The 19253-nt window shown below is 42.2% G+C and overlaps 1 protein-coding gene across 1 annotated transcript; it reads left to right on the top strand.

Moving 5' to 3' along the window:
* The first annotated feature begins 12635 nt into the window (after positions 1–12635).
* LOC140541713 (annexin A1-like) lies at positions 12636–19002 on the top strand. Its single transcript, XM_072664475.1, has 13 exons — positions 12636–12645; positions 13611–13681; positions 14705–14789; positions 15086–15180; positions 15850–15963; positions 16618–16708; positions 16920–16999; positions 17103–17159; positions 17529–17622; positions 18072–18167; positions 18264–18322; positions 18431–18553; positions 18823–19002. Exons 2-13 carry the CDS (start codon positions 13622–13624, stop codon positions 18880–18882), a joined length of 1014 nt encoding a protein of 337 aa, XP_072520576.1. The 5' UTR covers positions 12636–12645; positions 13611–13621; the 3' UTR covers positions 18883–19002.
* The last annotated feature ends 251 nt before the right edge of the window (positions 19003–19253 follow it).

Raw genomic sequence — 19253 nt, 5'->3', positions numbered from 1 at the left:
CTCATTATGCTGTTCACTGTAGTTGCATTAATGTTTGGTCAAACTTCTTAAATGTTGTTCACTGTCATAAAGGCCACTTTCGAGTTTGTAGTGTGTCGAGTAACAGAGTAGATATAGTAAGTTTTCCTGCACCATCTAACATCACTTCTTTGGTAAACATGTAACACAAGTGGGTGGGTTTTCCTAACGAAGAGACAGCGAATTTCAGAAGTTCCATTATATTCTGTAGATGGTTTTCACAGTTTTACATGGTGGGTTATGGTGTGTAGTTAAATATATGTATGGGTTGTCATATCTTATGGTGGTTGTGAGAGAGATCTAATTATATTACTATAAATAACATAATTCCAAAAACATGGGACCATTTGGATTTATTGATTTATTATACAGGTTATCATCATGTTAGCAAGATTTTATACATATGTCTTCAACATTTATTTAGGAAACAGTGATTTCAAACTTTTAGTGTACATACATACACACAAGTACTTTTATTTTGATTAAATTATTTTATTGGAATCTATATTTAGCCGTTGTTTATAGGGAATGGAACGAATACACAAACCGGTTAGTGCCAGCTATTACAGATTAGCACATTTAAAAACATTTACAAGACTACCAACATGCAAATAATAGTTTTTACATTTTAAACTCCACTGTTCAAATATTAGTTCAGAAAAGTTTAGTAAACACTCCACACCATCTTGTTTTGTAGTATCGCTGGTTGTTTTGCCGTATTTAGGCGCAGGTTAAGTATGAATTAGTGAAGGAAAGCTACAGAAGATAAAAGTAGCTTGGTTAGGTCCAGCAGCGCCCCCTTGTTGCCCATGTTCCCTTTCTTTCTTTCACCTGTATCCTGACGTCATGCTGATACTTTCGCTCCAGAGTGTCCAACTTACAAGAAAACAAAAGAGAAGACAACAAACAGAATCCTAAAAAGGTTTTAAATGAAATGGCTGATCTAATCTAATGAGAGTGTCTGATCACTGAAACCTTGTTTTGGCTGATTGATGGCATCTGGATGAACTGATTTAAAAGCAGTATTCATTTGATTTCTCACTAAACTTTTCCTATAAAGGCCACTTAGGTAAATCTGTAATTCATATTTATGTATTTAAAATATTTTGAACCTATTAAAATGATCGGTTTAGATTTACTACATTTAGGCTACATTTAGCAGTTGATCATTACATTTATGATGAAGGTGTGACTGTTATGAAGGATAATCTGTTACATAAGCATATCGAACATGGAGTTTTGTTTCATTTAAAGCTAAGTTTAGACTGCATGGTCCCTGTCAGGTGCCAACAGTGGATAGTAGGAATATACCTGTGTCAGCTTCCTGGTCCAGTCGTGTGTTGTGGACGTTGCAGGGTCGGTGGTGCTGCACCTCCTCCCTCAGATCCGGGATGCTCCCAGGCAGCTCCTCTCGTACACACACTGCTGGCTGGGCTCGGGTTGCTCTGGAGGACCCTGCAGGACCCCCATCATCATCATATTGCAGGTTAGTGCTCTCCCAGGCTCCTGCAGAAAAGCATCACAGCATGATATGATTTCCCAACCTACTTAAAACAACATGTCATTGCCTTGTTATACACTGGAAACAGATTATCAGTGATTTCACTGATGACTGATTGATTTAGTTTAGTGGAGACTTTTCTTAAAATGTTTTATACTGTTTGATATCTTATAATCCAGTCTGACTCTCCTCCCTGACCAATCAGCTCCCAATCAGCCAACTCACTTTCTGTGTAGCGGTACACACTCTAGACTGATATCTGTTGTTGTTGGTCTACTGGTGTCTAATAACTGGTTTATAGTGGGTGAATGTGATTTGGGTTTGTGTGTATTATCTTTAGCGTTAGCCTCCGTTTGGTTCTGATTGGGCTCTTTAAAAGCAGAGAAAGGCAAGCGGTTCTCCCACTGGTAAAACAGGACGTTGCAGTGATGGTTCAGATATTATGGTCTGTTTTCATGTTCCACTGTAAAATAGCTCCACACTGCAGACTCTTAACTTCTGAGAACGTCCGCTGCCTGCCGGACAGTAGTGTCCGTTAATGGCACCTTGATGACACCAGGTAGCACACTAAACACAGTCAAACTACCATTATAATATGCTTCAGGCCTGGATTGCTAATCTAGGTCTGAGAAAAGGTCAGGCTGAAAAAGGCACAGCAAACAGGTCCACCAGGCCAGAAAGTCTTGGCTCCAAAGATAAAATCTGATCTCCGGAGTTGCCTCTGTTGGACTCGCTGATCTGCTGGTTGAGAAAAGGTGCAGCCGAGCAGACGGCTCAAATGTTTACCACTCCCTTTTCTGCTACGGCATTCCAGGAAACAGGACTTGTACATAATAGGGGTGGGATATGGGGAGACAGACACACATGTATAATCACTCGCACACACAACAAAGCACACCCTAATGAAGTCAGGCATGTAGTGCAAGGAAGGTGATGAAAGAGCCTTTAAAAACAAGGTTCAGCGTGTTCTACTTCTTAGCTAATAACTGATATTCTGAATCAAACCAGACTTCCCACTCTCCAAACTCAGTGAGGACACATACATAAGCTGTGTGTGTGTTTGTGTGAAGACTTACGTTGCTTAGCAGCTGGAGCGACCGTGTGATTTCGTAACTTCCTCCCCATGAAGTTGAGCGAGAGGGTGACATTTTCTGCTCCAGAGTTTACATACATGATGGGGGGGGCTTGTCTGTTTGTCTGTCTGCCTCTGTTTTGGTCGGAGGACAGAAATACAGCAAACCACAGCAACCAAGTGTTATAGTAGCTTATGTGCTCAAAGTGAATTACTAAATAACGCAGGATGTCAGCACCGTCCTGCTGAAAAACAAATCCAGCTTAAGGCCAGCTTTTACTGGTGGCTGGTTTCAGATGGTCTAAGCTGGTCTTTGTTGGTTAAGGTTACTTGAAAAGATGGTCATCTGGGCATCCTAGCTGCTTAACCAGCATAGAGTATGTAGCATTTGGGTTTGGTCATGCTTGGTCATACCTGTCGTCCATCTTGGTGATGCTGTTCACTCAGCTTAGTCATGCTGGTCATGCTGGTAGACCAGCAAAATCATCAAACTCATACACAAACATACACTATGCTGGTGAAAGGCTGAGCTGGTCAACTAGCTAAACCATCTTGACCAGCTTGAGCTGGCCAGGCCGTTTTTTTCAGCAGGGTGATTTGATGCGTGGCTTACAGGGGGTCCAATACTGCATCAGTTTTTTTATCCTGTAGAATTTACTGGTCTAATCCAGAATTCATAGCTCAGTTGCTTCTAGAACCACCTTTAGCAGTATTGACTGACTTCCAGCCTCTTGCATCATTCTGGAGGACTTTTGGACCACTCCTCTTTGAAACATTGCTTCAGTTCATTGAGGTTTTTTTATGTTATCATTATGTTATGCATATTTCTCTTAAGGTGCCCTCATAGCATTTCAGTTGGGTTGAGATCTGGAACTCTGGTCATTACAACACCTTGATTCTTTTGTAGATTTTCTGCTGTGCTTGGGGTCATTGTCCTGTTGCATGGCCCAATTTCGACCAAGCCTTAACTGTTGAATAGATAGCCTTGCATTTGACTACTTTACAGAAGAATTCATGGTCAACTCAATGACAGACGAGTTCTGTGGTTGCAAAACAAGCCCAAATCATCACTCCTCTACCACCATGCTTGACAGCTGAAGTTGAAGGTGGCACTGTACAGTATGGCCAAACATCTCCACCTTGGTTTTGTCTGTTCAAAGGACACTGTTCCAGAAAGCTTGCGGTTTGTTTAGATACACATTTGCAAACTTAGGCTGTGCTGCCATGTTCTTTGTAGAAATGTTAGAATCTCTCTGTCTATCTGTCTGTCTGTCTTTTCTTCTATATGTGTATCTGTTTGTCTGTCTGGATGGATAGCTGTCTATCTGTCCAACTGGATGTCTATTCATCTGTCTATCTGTCTATTTACCTATCTATCTGTGTATCTGTCCTTATGCGTATCTATTTGTCAGTCTATCTGTCTATTTCTCTCTCTGTCTGTATGTCTCTCTATCTAACTAACTGCTTGACCAGTCATTATATCCATCTGAAAAGAACACCCCAAACACAGCGTTCAGTACCTCTTTTTCCTGAAATATAAGGGAATCAAATAAAGAGCTGGTTTACCTGTTGCGGTGCTGGCAGCTGTGCTTGGCAGAAGCAGGAGAGAGGAACTGGAACGCTGCTTGTTTTCATGAGGAACTGGATTCTCATCACTCCTGAAATATTAAAGTCAGTGGATGAGGTTTCAGTACGTATTAGTTTGCCTGGCTGGCCTGAGCAGGCCACCGAAAGTCTTCAGGTTTCCAATGTGTGTATGATAGAGATTGTAAGTCGATGCGTATGTGTGGGCCTTTCTGTTTTGTCATGCATACCTTCAGGTCATCCGTCACTTTTGTGAATGAATGGCTGTCCACTTTATTAGAAACCCCTCTCTTATAGCTCCACTTGGCTGGTGTTCAGTTCAGAGACTGTAGCCAATCTGCTGATGCCCGGCTTGTGTTAGCCACCCTCTCAACCTTCATCAGTGGTCAGTTTTCTGACCATGCGGCTGCTCTTGGCTGGATATTTTTGGGTAGTGAACCCACTCTCTACCTAGAAGTGACTCTGACATGCCAATTTAATAATATCTGGACAGTGGTGCTCCTGCAGTCAGATAAATGGTGATAAATGGTGTGCGGCAGTGGATGAGCTACACCTGTAACGTAGGTAGAACTTATAAAGTATCTTATTAAACCTGCAGGGTTTAAACCCAATGTGTTTGTGAGTCTACATGAAGTGAGGCAACAAAACCAGGCTTTACAAGTACAAATGAAAAAGTGCTCTCCCAGGACAAGACCTTTCCCAGGGTTTGGAATGTGCCCTGGAGCAGATCTGCTTTCATACTATTCAGGTAAAGCTAAGCATTTTAAACCTGTATAAGACCTCAGGCCATCTGCTTGTGGTTACTCTGTACTGTTTCATTTCAGTACTAAAAGTGGACTTATAGTGCTATACTACCTAAGAAAAACGGGGTCCTACGTGGTACTTAAAAGGGGTTCTTTAATACATAACAGTGGCAGAACCCTTTTGGAAGTCATTTACTAGGAAAGGAACACTTTAGTTGTGTCTGAATGTGTCAGATGTGTATTGAGGTGTCATGGATCAGTGTAGATGCATTGCCTTTACTAAAGAACCCTTGAATAACCCCTTTTTATATGGTGTACAATGACCAGTTCTGCCTCACATGCATTTTATTGTGGTAGATGATTGTACGACTTACACAAGATACCCAATGCATTTTAACACTGCTGTCAAAAGTTGTAGAACACCTCCTATTTTGTCTGGAGACCACAGGTTTTTTTCTTATCAATAGCTTTCTTTCTTACTGCCACTCGACCTGTCAAACCTGCAGCTCCAAGTCTCCTTTTCAAGCTGCCAATCACATGACAGGTTATTTATTATTCATTATTTTCTTCATCTTTATTATTATTATTATTTTATTTTATTTTTGTTAGCCCTGGCTAGTTCCTGCAGCTGCCTAGAGCTTCTTTAATGTCAATCAAAACTTGACACTAGTAGTGTGCAAACCTGAGTGGCCAGGACATTTTCTGTAAAATAGTATGGAGAAGGATTAGCCAGAGACGGTATGCAGAACAGAATTACCCGTCTAACCAGAAAGGTCACAGCTAGCTGATTTGTTGGTGGTTGCACAGTTTTATACAGTTTTGCTGTGACTGGGTGTGCAGGTCTGTGCACTCGCCAGTATCCAGTTACTCGATATAATTATTTACTTTGTGCTCATGGTTGGCCAGTTAGCTAATGTTAGTATACTAACAGCACCAAAAAGGATGGTGCCGCAAACTGCAGATTTTTTGTCTACTAGCTAGCTATATTTCTATCTGGCTTAAGTCCAGTGTTTGTTAGCAACTAGAAATTGCCTAGAAAAAGTTAGCATCCTTTAGTGTAACATGAAGAACTACACATTAGTCATCAAACGTCTCGGCTAATCGACTGATTTTTTCTGCAGACGACTATTCTTTTAAATCTCGAAATGATTGTCTACATTAGTAACGGTCGTTTAATGGTACGGTAGCTTTGAGGAATTCACCTCATCGTAGTTCATGTCAGGAACCCTGTACATGTCAAACGCGGCCACACCTGTTGGTCTCGGCACAGTTGAGCACAGTTGAGCACAACGTTCTTTTGATAAGATCTGTTTATTTATCTGTGTCTATATATGTACACGATCTGCAGGTTTTGCTCTGACTGAGCTGATGAACTAAGATGGTCTGAAAGAAGGAATTAGCTCTGCAAACAGAACACCCTCTGGCAACTTTGTACTTGTTCAACATTGCATTTGACAAACACCAAACATGTCGTGTGCTTTTGTTGGCTCTCAGTTTGTGAGCTTGTACTGGCAGTTAGCTGATGAGTGGAATCAGGTGTGTAAGGCCTTGGTTCTCAGGACTGGCCCTGGGTGCCATTTGCTTATTCAAAAAAAATAGCTGGAAAAATGACAGTTCATGCCATTAAAACTTTGCTATGAAAGGTTGGTTCAGTTATTTGAAGCACAGTTTTGATACAGTCAGTTCCATAATTATTGGCATTCTTAGTTAATACTACCCAGGTAGCAAAGTGATGTTGAAAGATCATCATTTTGGTTGAGATAAAAATGTAGATATTAGCACTATGTTGAAGCAACGGTAAGGTATCAGTGAAGGTTGTCGGTTTCTAACGTTGGCAGCAATTACACTGAGTTATACATTGTGTTTTAGTAAACTAGGAGATCATGTAACATGGGGTGCACAAGCTCACTACTAAATTCCTACAGCTAACTCTAACAGCTAACTCTACTAACATCTACCTCAAATGGACGTTTACAGCAAACTCTAACAGAAAACTCTACTAACAGCTACCTCAAATGGACGTTTACAGCTAACTTATACAGCAAACTCTAACAGCTATCTCTACTAACATCTACCTCAAATGGACGTTTACAACAAACTCTAACAGCTAACTCTACCAACAGCTACCTCAAATGAACATTTACAGCTAACTTATACAGCTAACTCTACTAACAGCTACCTCAAACGAACATTTACAGCTAACTTATACAGCTAACTCTACTAACAGCTACCTCAAACGGATATTACAGCTAATGCTAACAGCTAACTCTACTAACATCTATCTCAAACGGTTAACTCTACTAACAGCTAACTCTAACAGCTAACTCTACTAACAGTTACCTCAAATGGACGTTTACAGCTAACTCTAACAGCTAACTCTACTAACAGTTACCTGAAATGGACGTTTACAGATAACTCTATCAGCTAACTCTACTAACAGTTACCTCAAATGGAAGTTACAGCTAACTCTAACCGCTAACTCTACTAACAGCTACCTCAACGGATGTTACAGCTAACTCTAACAGCTAACTCTACTAACAGTTACCTGAAATGGACGTTTACAGATAACTCTATCAGCTAACTCTACTAACAGTTACCTCAAATGGACGTTTACAGCTAACTCTAACAGCTAACTCTACTAACAGCTACCTCAACGGATGTTACAGCTAACTCTAACAGCCACCTCAAACGAACGTTTACAGCTAACTCTAACAGCTAACTCTACTATCAGCTACCTCAAACGGACGTTTACAGCTAACTCTAACAGCTAACTCTACTAACAGCTACCTCAAACAGACGTTACAGCTAACTCTAACTGCTAACTCTACTAATAGCTACCTCAACGGATGTTACAGCTAACTCTAACTGCTAACTCTACTAATAGCTACCTCAACGGATGTTACAGCTAACTCTAACAGCTAACTCTACCAACAGCTACCTCAAATGAACATTTACAGCTAACTTATACAGCTAACTCTACTAACAGCTACCTCAAACGAACATTTACAGCTAACTTATACAGCTAACTCTACTAACAGCTACCTCAAACGGATATTACAGCTAATGCTAACAGCTAACTCTACTAACATCTATCTCAAACGGTTAACTCTACTAACAGCTAACTCTAACAGCTAACTCTACTAACAGTTACCTCAAATGGACGTTTACAGCTAACTCTAACAGCTAACTCTACTAACAGTTACCTGAAATGGACGTTTACAGATAACTCTATCAGCTAACTCTACTAACAGTTACCTCAAATGGAAGTTACAGCTAACTCTAACCGCTAACTCTACTAACAGCTACCTCAACGGATGTTACAGCTAACTCTAACAGCTAACTCTACTAACAGTTACCTGAAATGGACGTTTACAGATAACTCTATCAGCTAACTCTACTAACAGTTACCTCAAATGGACGTTTACAGCTAACTCTAACAGCTAACTCTACTAACAGCTACCTCAACGGATGTTACAGCTAACTCTAACAGCCACCTCAAACGAACGTTTACAGCTAACTCTAACAGCTAACTCTACTATCAGCTACCTCAAACGGACGTTTACAGCTAACTCTAACTGCTAACTCTACTAATAGCTACCTCAACGGATGTTACAGCTAACTCTAACAGCTAACTCTACTAACAGCTACCTCAAACGGACATTACAGGTAACTCTAACCGCTAACTTGACTATCAGCTACCTCAAACGGACGTTTACAGCTAACTCTAACAGCTAACTCTACTAACAGTTACCTCAAACGAACGTTTACAGCTAACTCTAACAGCTAACTCTACTATCAGCTACCTCAAACGGACGTTTACAGCTAACTCTAACAGCTAACTCTACTAACAGCTACCTCAAACAGACGTTACAGCTAACTTTAACTGCTAACTCTACTAATAGCTACCTCAACGGATGTTACAGCTAACTCTAACAGCTAACTCTACTAACAGCTACCTCAAACGGACATTACAGGTAACTCTAACCGCTAACTTGACTATCAGCTACCTCAACGGATGTTACAGCTAACTCTACTAACAGCTACCTCAAACGAACGTTTACAGGTAACTCTAACCGCTAACTCGACTATCAGCTACCTCAAACGGACGTTACAGGTAACTCTAACCGCTAACTCGACTATCAGCTACCTCAAACAGATGTAACATCCAACTCTAACTGCTAACTCTACTAACAGCTACCTCAAATGAACGTTTACAGGTAACTCTAACCGCTAACTCGACTATCAGCTACCTCAAACGGACGTTACAGGTTACTCTAACCGCTAACTCGACTATCAGCTACCTCAAACAGATGTAACATCCAACTCTAACTGCTAACTCTACTAACAGCTACCTCAAACGAACGTTACAGCTAACTGCTGCCTCTGAGGTAAGAAAACTTTTGATAACGTAACGAGTGATTTATGCTAATATATATTAATTCTAACTGAATATTGATTATTTTAAATCAATAACTAATTTACCTTTACGTCACTGTGGCAAAAATAAAAAGGTTAGGAACCTAAACTGAGGGCTTGAACATTAACAGAGGGGGGGGAGAGGAACAAGCTCATGCAAGGTAAAATATAACATGGATATTTGATGTAGTGTGTGATTGTGATTTTGATCATATTACATCCTCTGCAGCTTTCTTTGCACTGCTAGCATTTTACACCATAAAAGTAGCTTTTAGAAAACAGTCCAAAAAGTTTAAAGTGTTGTTAAAATAATAGACGATGTATAAATGGATATGCATAAATGTTTATGTATATTTGTAGGAACATTTTTATGCACATTTTTAAGCAAATGTATTTGTGCTTTTCACAGAATGGTCCTTGCCCAGGGTTGATTTATTGTATTTTACTACAGTAAAAGGTTAAATTAAGATTTCAATGTTGTTTCAATATTAATTCAGTGTGCAGAAGTGATGATAAATCAACATCAGACTGGAACACTGATTCAGTGAATAGCAACAGTTTAACATTATTCAATGACTGATGTATAAAAAAAAACAAGGTCATGAAATAATGACTGGTCTATTCAGATGTAAAGTACAAACAGTAACATGCTATATGCAGTTAGTATGGCTTAGTGATACCTACAGCTCCATAATTATTGGCACCCTTGGTAAAAAAAAAAGGGTCGTAAAAATGCCTTTGTGGGTAATAAACTCAGTTACTTACTGAAACTATGTTAAAAACGTAACATTTAAATTAGATTTCATCTAAGAAACATTCACATGTCTCAATTATTGGCACCCCTGCATTTAGTCTCTTGTGAAACCTCTCTGTACCGACGTAACAGCATCTAGATTGCTTCATGAGATTGGAAAACACAGAGCAAGGAATCTGGGGCCACTCCTCAATGCAGAATGTCTCCTTAGGGTCCAAGGTTGAATCTGCTTTTTTTTGTGCAGGTCAGGTGGGATGGATTAAGGTTGGAGCTAAAGTCTACGGGAAGGTATAGTATGACTATGCCGTCATATTATATCATTAAGGAATCTCTCCAGGGCCCAAGGTCATCTCGGTTGGACTCTGATGTTCCGTTCATCCCACAGGTTTTCAGGTTTTCTATGAGGTTCAGTGGTTGAATTGTTTGGGGCTTGGGGGCTGGCATAGTCTATCAGAACCATCTTGTTGGCTCAGCAGGGCAGGTCAGGTCAGGACAAGTAAGGTGAGGTCGATTAAAGTTGGTCTGCAGCAAGGTAGCTCTCCAGGTGACCACCATCACACAAGTCCATTTTGATGGGCCATGGCACTGACATGCTACCTCTACATCTGATTAAACCCATCATCAGGTCCTTTAAGTGTGACCAGGAAGGAGAAAAACACTGATGTGTCACTGTGCAGAACTGGAGTCGCCAATCACTGTCGCAATTCAAAGCATGCAGCGTCTTCACAAACAGGCCTGCCCTGTTACGTCATGGGGAACATCCTCATTGCAAAGCAAACGAGTAGGTAAGATGTGCCATTTCAAGAGGTATCTGCTCAGTCCTGTTTAGAGGTGTGGGCCGACCAGCCCACTGAACGTTAGTCACACAAACACACCTACAAGCGTACTTACAAGGCAACAAATGTCACCTTTAAAAAGGAGGCCTGTTGCAGGTCTTATGTTTATTCGAAACGTCTACGCTGACATTCCTGAGATAATGTGCGTCTGTGGAACACTGAAACCTGCCTTAGATGTCACAAGCTAGCCCTCGAGGCATTTCTTTTATATATTTTAAGCAAGATTACATTTTCATTTTCTATCTTTTACAGTTTAAACTAACAATAAAGGAAAAAGGCATGGATGCCCTGCATGACCAGTCCTTAGTAACACTTTCCCTTGACAGGTATCACAGCTTTTTGTAGCAGCTAGGAGTCTTTTTCGGTGAGATTCCTGGGTCGTCTTGCTGCACTACTCTTCTGAGGTCTATTCACAGATTTTCAATGAAGTTTAGGTCAGGGGGGAATATGAGAACCATGCCAAAACCTTCTGCCGAATGTAGTCCATTATGGATTTTAAGATGTGTTTGGGATCTTTATGCTGCTGTAGAAATGTCATCTTTTCATCCTCAGCTTTCTTACAGATGTTTGCTTTCAGAATTTGCTGATATTTAATTCAATCCGTTCTCCTCGCTACCAGGGAAATGTGCCATGTGCCACTGGCTGCAACACAAGCCCAAAGCCTGATCGATCCACCCCCATGCTTAACAGTTGGAGAGGCGTTTGTCCTGAAATTCTGCACCCTTTTTCTATGAACGCTATCGGCCTGCAGGACCAGGCTTGTTTGGATTTTTTGGACTTGAAAAAACGTCTGATGCTGAATGTGTTGTGGTGAGAACGCAGGAAAAGCATTCTTCTGATGACTCTTCCTTGAAGACCCTATATGTCTTTGCAGGCATCGCTGCACAGCAGGACAGGGCACCACCACTCCAGAGTCTGCCTTACCTCTGTTTTTCTAGCAATCCTACAATCCTACAAGCACTACAAGGTTTTCTTGGGCTTCCAGAGCTCCACCATTCCCTGCCAAATTCTTAATTACATTATGAACCGAGGAAACAGCTCCGTGAAGACATTTCGCTACCTCCTTATAGTCGTCTCCTGCTCTGTTAAATTGTGCAAAAATAAAAACAGTATCCTAATCTTGCTTAAAATTTGGTTTGTGAATGTTTCGTCTTCACCAGTTCACCATCTTCTACTCTCTTAACTATTCACAGTTACAGACACAATTTGACCTTGGTGCCCAAACTTTTGCATGCCACTGTAAATCCCCTTATTCAGCCTACTGCAGTTCAGCCCCAGGAATCTTTCAGCCCAGGCCTCTTTGTGAATGAGTAGCGCAGTAGCTTAGGCAGCCAATCAGAACAGAGCTCATTTACATATTTTTTTACACCCAAAGAAACTTAAGGGTAAAACATGTAGATTATGAGCTTTTCACGTGTGAAATGATGTGTAGTAGGTAAATGAATTTGAGTAGAAATTTCTATTCATTTTATTATTTAATATTGCCTTGGTCGACCGCAAGCCAGCAACTCCCACCCTCCACCCGTTTTCCGCCTTACTTGCGCGACTATGTGTGCGTGTAGCCAATCCCAGCGCACGGCCCGCGGTGGTAGCAGCCAATCCCAGCGCAGGAGGGCGGGGTTTGGCGGAATACGGGTGGGAAATAGAAGCGCTGTGTGTGTATATATGCGGGGATCCACCTGTTGTCTCTGAGTCTCCGCCGTCCCTCAGAGCAAATCTCGGTAAGTGATCAGCTGAGGTTTGGCCAGCTTTCTGGTTTCTGGAGCGTGTTTTGAGTTGTTTGAGTTGTTTGCTAGTCGTTTTTATACTTTTAAGGCTTACAACGTCTTCTTCCACCTTAAATGATGCAGTAATTTAAGGTGGAACTGGGGGTTTGAGGAGAAAGCTGGCTTCAAGCTTCAGGGATGCAGCTTAAGAAGGTTTTTCTTTTCACAGTTTGAGGAGGACAGGTTGTAGAGAGGTTAGGTTTTTTTTTTCCCTCTAAACCTTTAAAGGGTTTTTAGTGGTTTGGGCAAGAGTTGCTAAACTGCTGTGGATGGTTGTCAGTCAGGAGAAAGGTGTGGTCCTTCCTCCAGACAGAACAGGTTTAGTAGGCAGGCTGGAATTGACTGAAATGAGAAGGAATGATGAGGATGGAGATCATTTGGAAAGGAGCAAGAACTTAGCTGAGCAAACCTTGAAGTGGTCAAAAGTACAGACAGGTAAAGTGCATTCTTGGGGACCACCGGTGCATCTTGGAAACAGCATGAACTGTTGTTGGAACCTGCTGGATGCAGATGCATGAGGTTTGCATTGGGTTGTTTGTATCATCCTCAGGAAACGAGTCAAGGCCCTGATTTCTGATCTTAAAGGTGAAGTCTATCGATTATTCAAACCAGCAGAAGAATTTCAACTTTAGGATGCGAACAGAGTCAATCGGAGTGGTTTGACGTAAAATCTACCGTTCTGGAGAAACGCACTGAATCAGAATTGCTCCCAGTGGTGGTGATGGGAACCAGATGTCCAAACCCGACTCCTAAAGCTCAGTTGCAGAAAGTTATACGCCGTTCACAAGTGTTTCGGCTTAAGACATGTGACCAGTGTAGGATCACTGGTGGGCTTGAGTAGTATGCAAAATAGATATTTATCAATGGAATTCGCCTTGAAAGCTTTACCCCAGTGTCACAATTTTGCTTTCCTTTTGCAGATCCACCAAACATGGCCTTCTTCCAGGAGTTTCTCAACCAGAGCGCCAGTGTGGGCACACCCGATGACTTTGTAAGTTTCCCATCAGTTTCTGGGACTTTTTTCTTTCTTTTTTTTTCCATTTTCCACAGTGTGTGTAAAATAACTGCACTCTTTCGTAGGGCAGAGCAGAGTACAACCTACAACTTTCCTTTTCTCTCCAAAATAATCAAAAATTTGATTTAAAATCAAGCTTTAGATTTGCTGAGATTTGTTTCCCGCACCAACCGATTGTGCTGAATTGGACATGTTATGGGCAGTTTATTTTGGGAGTAAAGTGAGTGCAAATGGTACAACTTACCCCACAGACAGGGTTTACTGTAGCAGCTAGAGGGGTGAGACACTAGTTTCTTTAATATAATTGTATGTAGTTTGAAGCAAACTTTATTAATAAACGTAAATATGCATCCAGTTTTCCCCTTACTTTATCTCCCAATTCGGTGCTGCCAATTAACCCATCCCTTAGTAGCTCCCTCTAGCACTAGCAATGCTCCAGACACTAGCAGGGTAAGGAATTAACACCTGTCACCTCCAAAACATGTGAACCCTGCCACCGCCTCTTTTTTGAACTGCTGCCATTGCCAGGCAGCCGACACGCTCTCCGGCACCGCCACACCAGTGCCAACAGCGCTTTAAGGCCGATGAGTGGAGAGAGCGCGCCATCCACCCACTCGGCTAGAGCTCGGTCACTTCTGGTAACAGAATTACAGCAAACAGTTCAGTTTGATTATATCACTTAAAAAAAAATACACACACATTATCATCTCTCCTTCCTCTGGAGTCACCATGACACATGAAGCATGGCTCTGTGCTGATTCCTGTATGAGCTGTTTGCAGTCAGTTTATGCTAGGTTCCCACGGTGTGTGTTTAGTTCTGTCAAGTAGGGGTGTGTTTGGTTCCTGCACTTTTTTCAAAACTTGTTGGCGTCTTTAAATTTCCCCACACACGGTCCTGTTCTAGGGTGTGTGTGGCCTATTGCATTTCAACAGGGAGTGGCCGGGGTAGAGGTCTTGAGTATAAGAGTTTAACAGAGTGTGTTTGGTGTGTGTGTGTAGGGTGTGCAGGGGACGGTGACGCCTGCTCCTCAGTTCAGTGCCAGTGGAGACGCTGCGCTTCTGGACAAAGCCATCAAGACGAAGGGTCAGCAGTATTTCAGCACATATTGGCAGCATTCAGACTCACGCACACTTCCTTCTTATTATAGTGTGTTTGTGTTTAGGGGTCCTATTGTTTTGTTAGCTACCGGTTATTTAAGCATTTTTTTTTATTTTTATTTAAGCTGGTGTGCATGGTTAAGCTAGCCAGTGTTAAGCCAGTTTCAACAGTGCTGGCAGCTACGTCATGCAAAAGTTAACCAGCTAGCTGCTGATTATTTGTACTCTCTACACTTTAAAGTATTTTTTTCTGATTCCTGTTGCTAAATTTGGTTGTTTCAGGCGTGGATGAGAACACCATCATCGAGGTGCTTGCCAAGAGGAGCAATGACCAACGTCAGCAGATCAAAGCCGCCTATCAGCAGTTGGCTGGCAAGGTGAACTCCCGAAACGCTGCACTCCTTCATTAAAGTAAACCCATGAAGCGTTCACTTCCGTACACTTGAGCTAGGTAAAGCCGTGAGCTATGAAAGGCACTCATTCATTAAAGAGAGATAGACTAGTACCTAGGTTGTCCTTGGCTGTGCCTACAGGACATGCACCAACTTGTGCAAGTGAAGCCATGACACTCACTCGCCCTAAGTCAATACAAGACTCCCTCATTCAGTAAAGCCGGGGAAACTCACTAAACCACTCAGTAAAGCTGCTAAAGCCTCACACGCCCACACAGTGGCTCACTTTCACTGACCATCCACTGCTACACCTACTGAGTTACAGTTGCTGAGACTTTCGTTTAGTCACAGATGGGTTTTGCTATTTAAAACTATGCCATAACAATGACATAAATGACTACAATTAGAAATATCAGCCTGCAAACAAACAGAGCAGTTTAGATTAAGGTCAGTCTAATACTGGATTTTACCAGGGTACATTATCATGGTGGCTAATGTTGCATGTCTAAATTCAAAGTAACTTAGATCATAAACAGTTCTTAGACCTAATCGGGGCTCAGTCTTAGTAGCAGAGTATCTAAGGTTATGAAATGTATGACGTTTAATTTGGTGTGTCCAAACTTTTGACTAACCCTGTGTCTCCTGTGTGTGCAGCCCCTGGATGTGGCCCTGAAAGCTGCTCTAAGTGGTGAGCTGGAGGACGTGGTTCTGGCCCTGCTGAGGACTCCTGCCCAGTATGATGCCCAGCAGCTGAAAGAGGCCATGACGGTGATTGACCACAAACTGACACACCCCAGCTGTTGCTTATATACCACCTCATCATAAGACCTGCATATAATCCATATACCCATGGATTTTGAATACAGAGTGGCTTACAGGGTTACTTGTATTACAGAGGTGGGCCACTGTAGTGTTCGGAGTCCTGCCCAAGAACCCTTACTGGTGTAGCGCAGCATAGTCAGCCAGACTGGAAACCGAACCCTAGTCTTCCACATGGTGTGGTAGCTCACTGGCAGGTTGTAGTGTTATCTGTTGATGTTGATTTCTGTGGAAGTGGCAAAGTGCGGGGACCAAGCAGTACGAACCATTATGGTGTCAGTAGAGCACAAATAATAGGCAATGCTTTTAGACCTCTAATTATATAAATATATATTTCAGTGCGTGGTTACAATCCCACAATGCACCTTAATATACAATGTACAAAAGATAGTGCTCTATGTAGTGATCTGGATCTTCCCATGTAAAGGATGGTGAAAAGGGCACATTTTGGACACTTCATTGTTTGGATAAGGCTATTCTTATACATCACTTCATAATATCGAACGGTTAGACTGTGTCCTAACCAAAGGGGGTTTGTGTCTTCAGACACACCCATGTCGCTCCTACTTATTGCCATTTCTCAATATCTGTCTCCATGTTTAGGGCTTGGGCACAGATGAGGACACCCTGGTCGAGATTTTGGCCTCCAGAAACAACCGACAGATCAAAGAGCTCAAAAAGGCCTACAAGGATGGTAGGCTTGACCAGTTTGTGTCTCGGTTGCATGCATGTGCGTCTCGGCCCACCTATGTAGCATTGCATGTCTCCCTCTTCCCTCCCTCTTTGTTTTTAGTGTGTGTAGAGTTCAATTTGTGCTGCATAGTTGATCACATGGCCTCCTGAAGCAGAAAAGGCTTATATAGTTGCAAGGCGTGAGCGCAATTCTGTTTCCGATTTTTCTGCAGAGTATAAGAAGGAGCTGGAGGACAAAATCAAGTCTGACACGAGCGGATACTTCCTGAATGCGCTTTTGGCCCTCTGCAAGGTGGGCTGTTTCCATGCAAAGATAGTAGTTTATTTCTGTGTGTGTGTGTGTGTGTGTGTGTGAAAGCCAATAAAACACATCTGGTTCTCATGCACTCACGCAGGCTGCCAGAAGTGAAGAAAGGATTGTGAATGAGGAGCAGGCAGACAAGGATGCCAAGGTGAGCGTGTGAATGTACTTTGCCTATAAGGACTGTTTGCTTTACATTTGGGACATTTTGGGGATGTTTTTAATTCACGGGATATGAATTTAAAGGCAGTTTAGCCTATTGGCTACTTTTTGGCATGTTAGCTTTCTGCTGAGTTGTTCAGCCCAGTTTTATCTGTTGTGAATAAACAGTCAGCTCCTCAGTATAAATACGTTCCTACATCTGTAAGTACAATCCATCGACTATGTTAATAAGCTGTCATATTCAGGCATCATATCCCTTCTTTTTCTTTGATGTGTGAATGTATTGATTAAGAAAAGAGTGATAAAGTGTTATCTGTCTCATACTTTATATAGCAAAATTCTCTTTTTTTCGCTGTAGGCTCTGTACGAGGCAGGAGAGAAGAAGAAAGGCACAGACTGCTCCGTGTTCATTGACATCCTGACTGGCAGGAGTGTTCCTCAGCTCAGAAGAAGTAATGCCCTCTTCACTTTAACTGCAGTGGAACATGCTTGAAATGATCCATTTTACAAAAAGAGTTGTTTTCTAATTAGAAATGTCATGTTGGAAGTGACATTGCAGGGAGAGCAAGGCCAGTTGTGCTCTCTCTGGCTCCGGCTGCTGATGGCAGGCAGCATAACCCGGGATTTGAACCATGCCTTAGTCCCCTGGGCCGCTTGACATTATTTGAAATCTTTTTAAATGGACTTCCATTAAAAGGTTCCTGTAAAGTTACCATTTTGGAGATTGAGGTTGTGTCAGATATTTGATGTCACAATATACTACTACAACATGTCCTTAACAATCTGTTCACAATACCGACTTCATTAATACGGAAGCGTAAATAGTAACGTCAAACGGCTTATAACCATGTTTAAACATGCTCAGCAGTTCATTTACTGTCTCATTTTGTTTGGCCTCCAGCGTTTCAGCTGTACCCCAAGTACAGCAAGGTGGACGTGTCCAAAGCGATTGACCTGGAGCTGAAAGGAGACATTGAGAACTGCTTAGTTGCCATTGGTAAGACGGCCATTTATTCTAATAGACATTTTAAGTTGTACCCTCATGGCTTGGGTTCATCACTCATCTATTGTCCCATCTTTGTGTGTCTGCTAGTGAAATGTGCTGGAAGCAAACCTGCCTTTTTCGCTGAGAAACTCAACCTGGCGATGAAGGTAAGCATCTAGGTTTGTGTTTCAGGTCGTCGGTCATCTGGATACGCCCTTTATGAAATACTAGTGTTTCCAGATTTGCATCGATCTGTACTACTTTTTATTTTGCAGGGCTCTGGGCACAGAGCGAAGATCCTCACCCGTATCATCGTGAGCCGCTCTGAGGTGGATCTGGTGCAGATTAAGCAAGAGTACAAGAAGAAGTACGGCAAGACCCTCTACCAGGAGATTATGGTAAGTTCTGACTGGTGGGTGCAAACGAATGAGCACATGACGTAGGAGGCGGACACCAAAGAAAGTTGTAGGACGTAGAAAGGTGTAGGATAGTGGGTTATAACTTTGCCTTCCCAATGCCTGAGGAAGCCCACCAAGCTACACCATTAGCGTCCTTGGGCATGACGCCTAACTCTACATTCTTCTGCCTGGTATACTTTAGGGACAGAGCTAGTGTTGACTTATTATTGATATTCATATTGACTTGAGCTTGTGACCTGTCACTTTAGGATGACGCCCAAGGAGACTACGAGAAGATCCTGCTGGCCCTGTGTGGAAGCGATCAGTAATACACCATATTACCCTCCATCCTCGACGACGAGAGTCAACGTTTCTGCTAACAAACCATTTGGGGAGAAGAAGGACTGTAATCACAACCTCTCTGATTAATAAATCTTTTGTTCAGTGCCGCTTCTGCGTTCTGTGGTCTGTTGCAGGGATTACATTCCATAACACACAAATGGCTGCAAATGGGAGTCAGACTCCAAGATAAGAAAAGGCCATTGTTAGAGGTGTAGAGTGGTTTGAGCATTCCTGAGTGGTGGACAGGGATTGGCCCCTAGTTCCCTAGTGATGCCACAGTCATCCGTGACTGGAATACCAGTGAGCCTTATTGTCCTTGGGTAGGATGGCCCTCCCTCTCCCCCCATCACTGAGTGCG

Source organism: Salminus brasiliensis, chromosome 20, assembly GCF_030463535.1.
Source record: "Salminus brasiliensis chromosome 20, fSalBra1.hap2, whole genome shotgun sequence".
NCBI lineage: Eukaryota > Metazoa > Chordata > Actinopteri > Characiformes > Bryconidae > Salminus > Salminus brasiliensis.
Note: the sequence above shows the minus strand (reverse complement) of the source record. Positions and strands in the feature narration are given on the sequence as shown.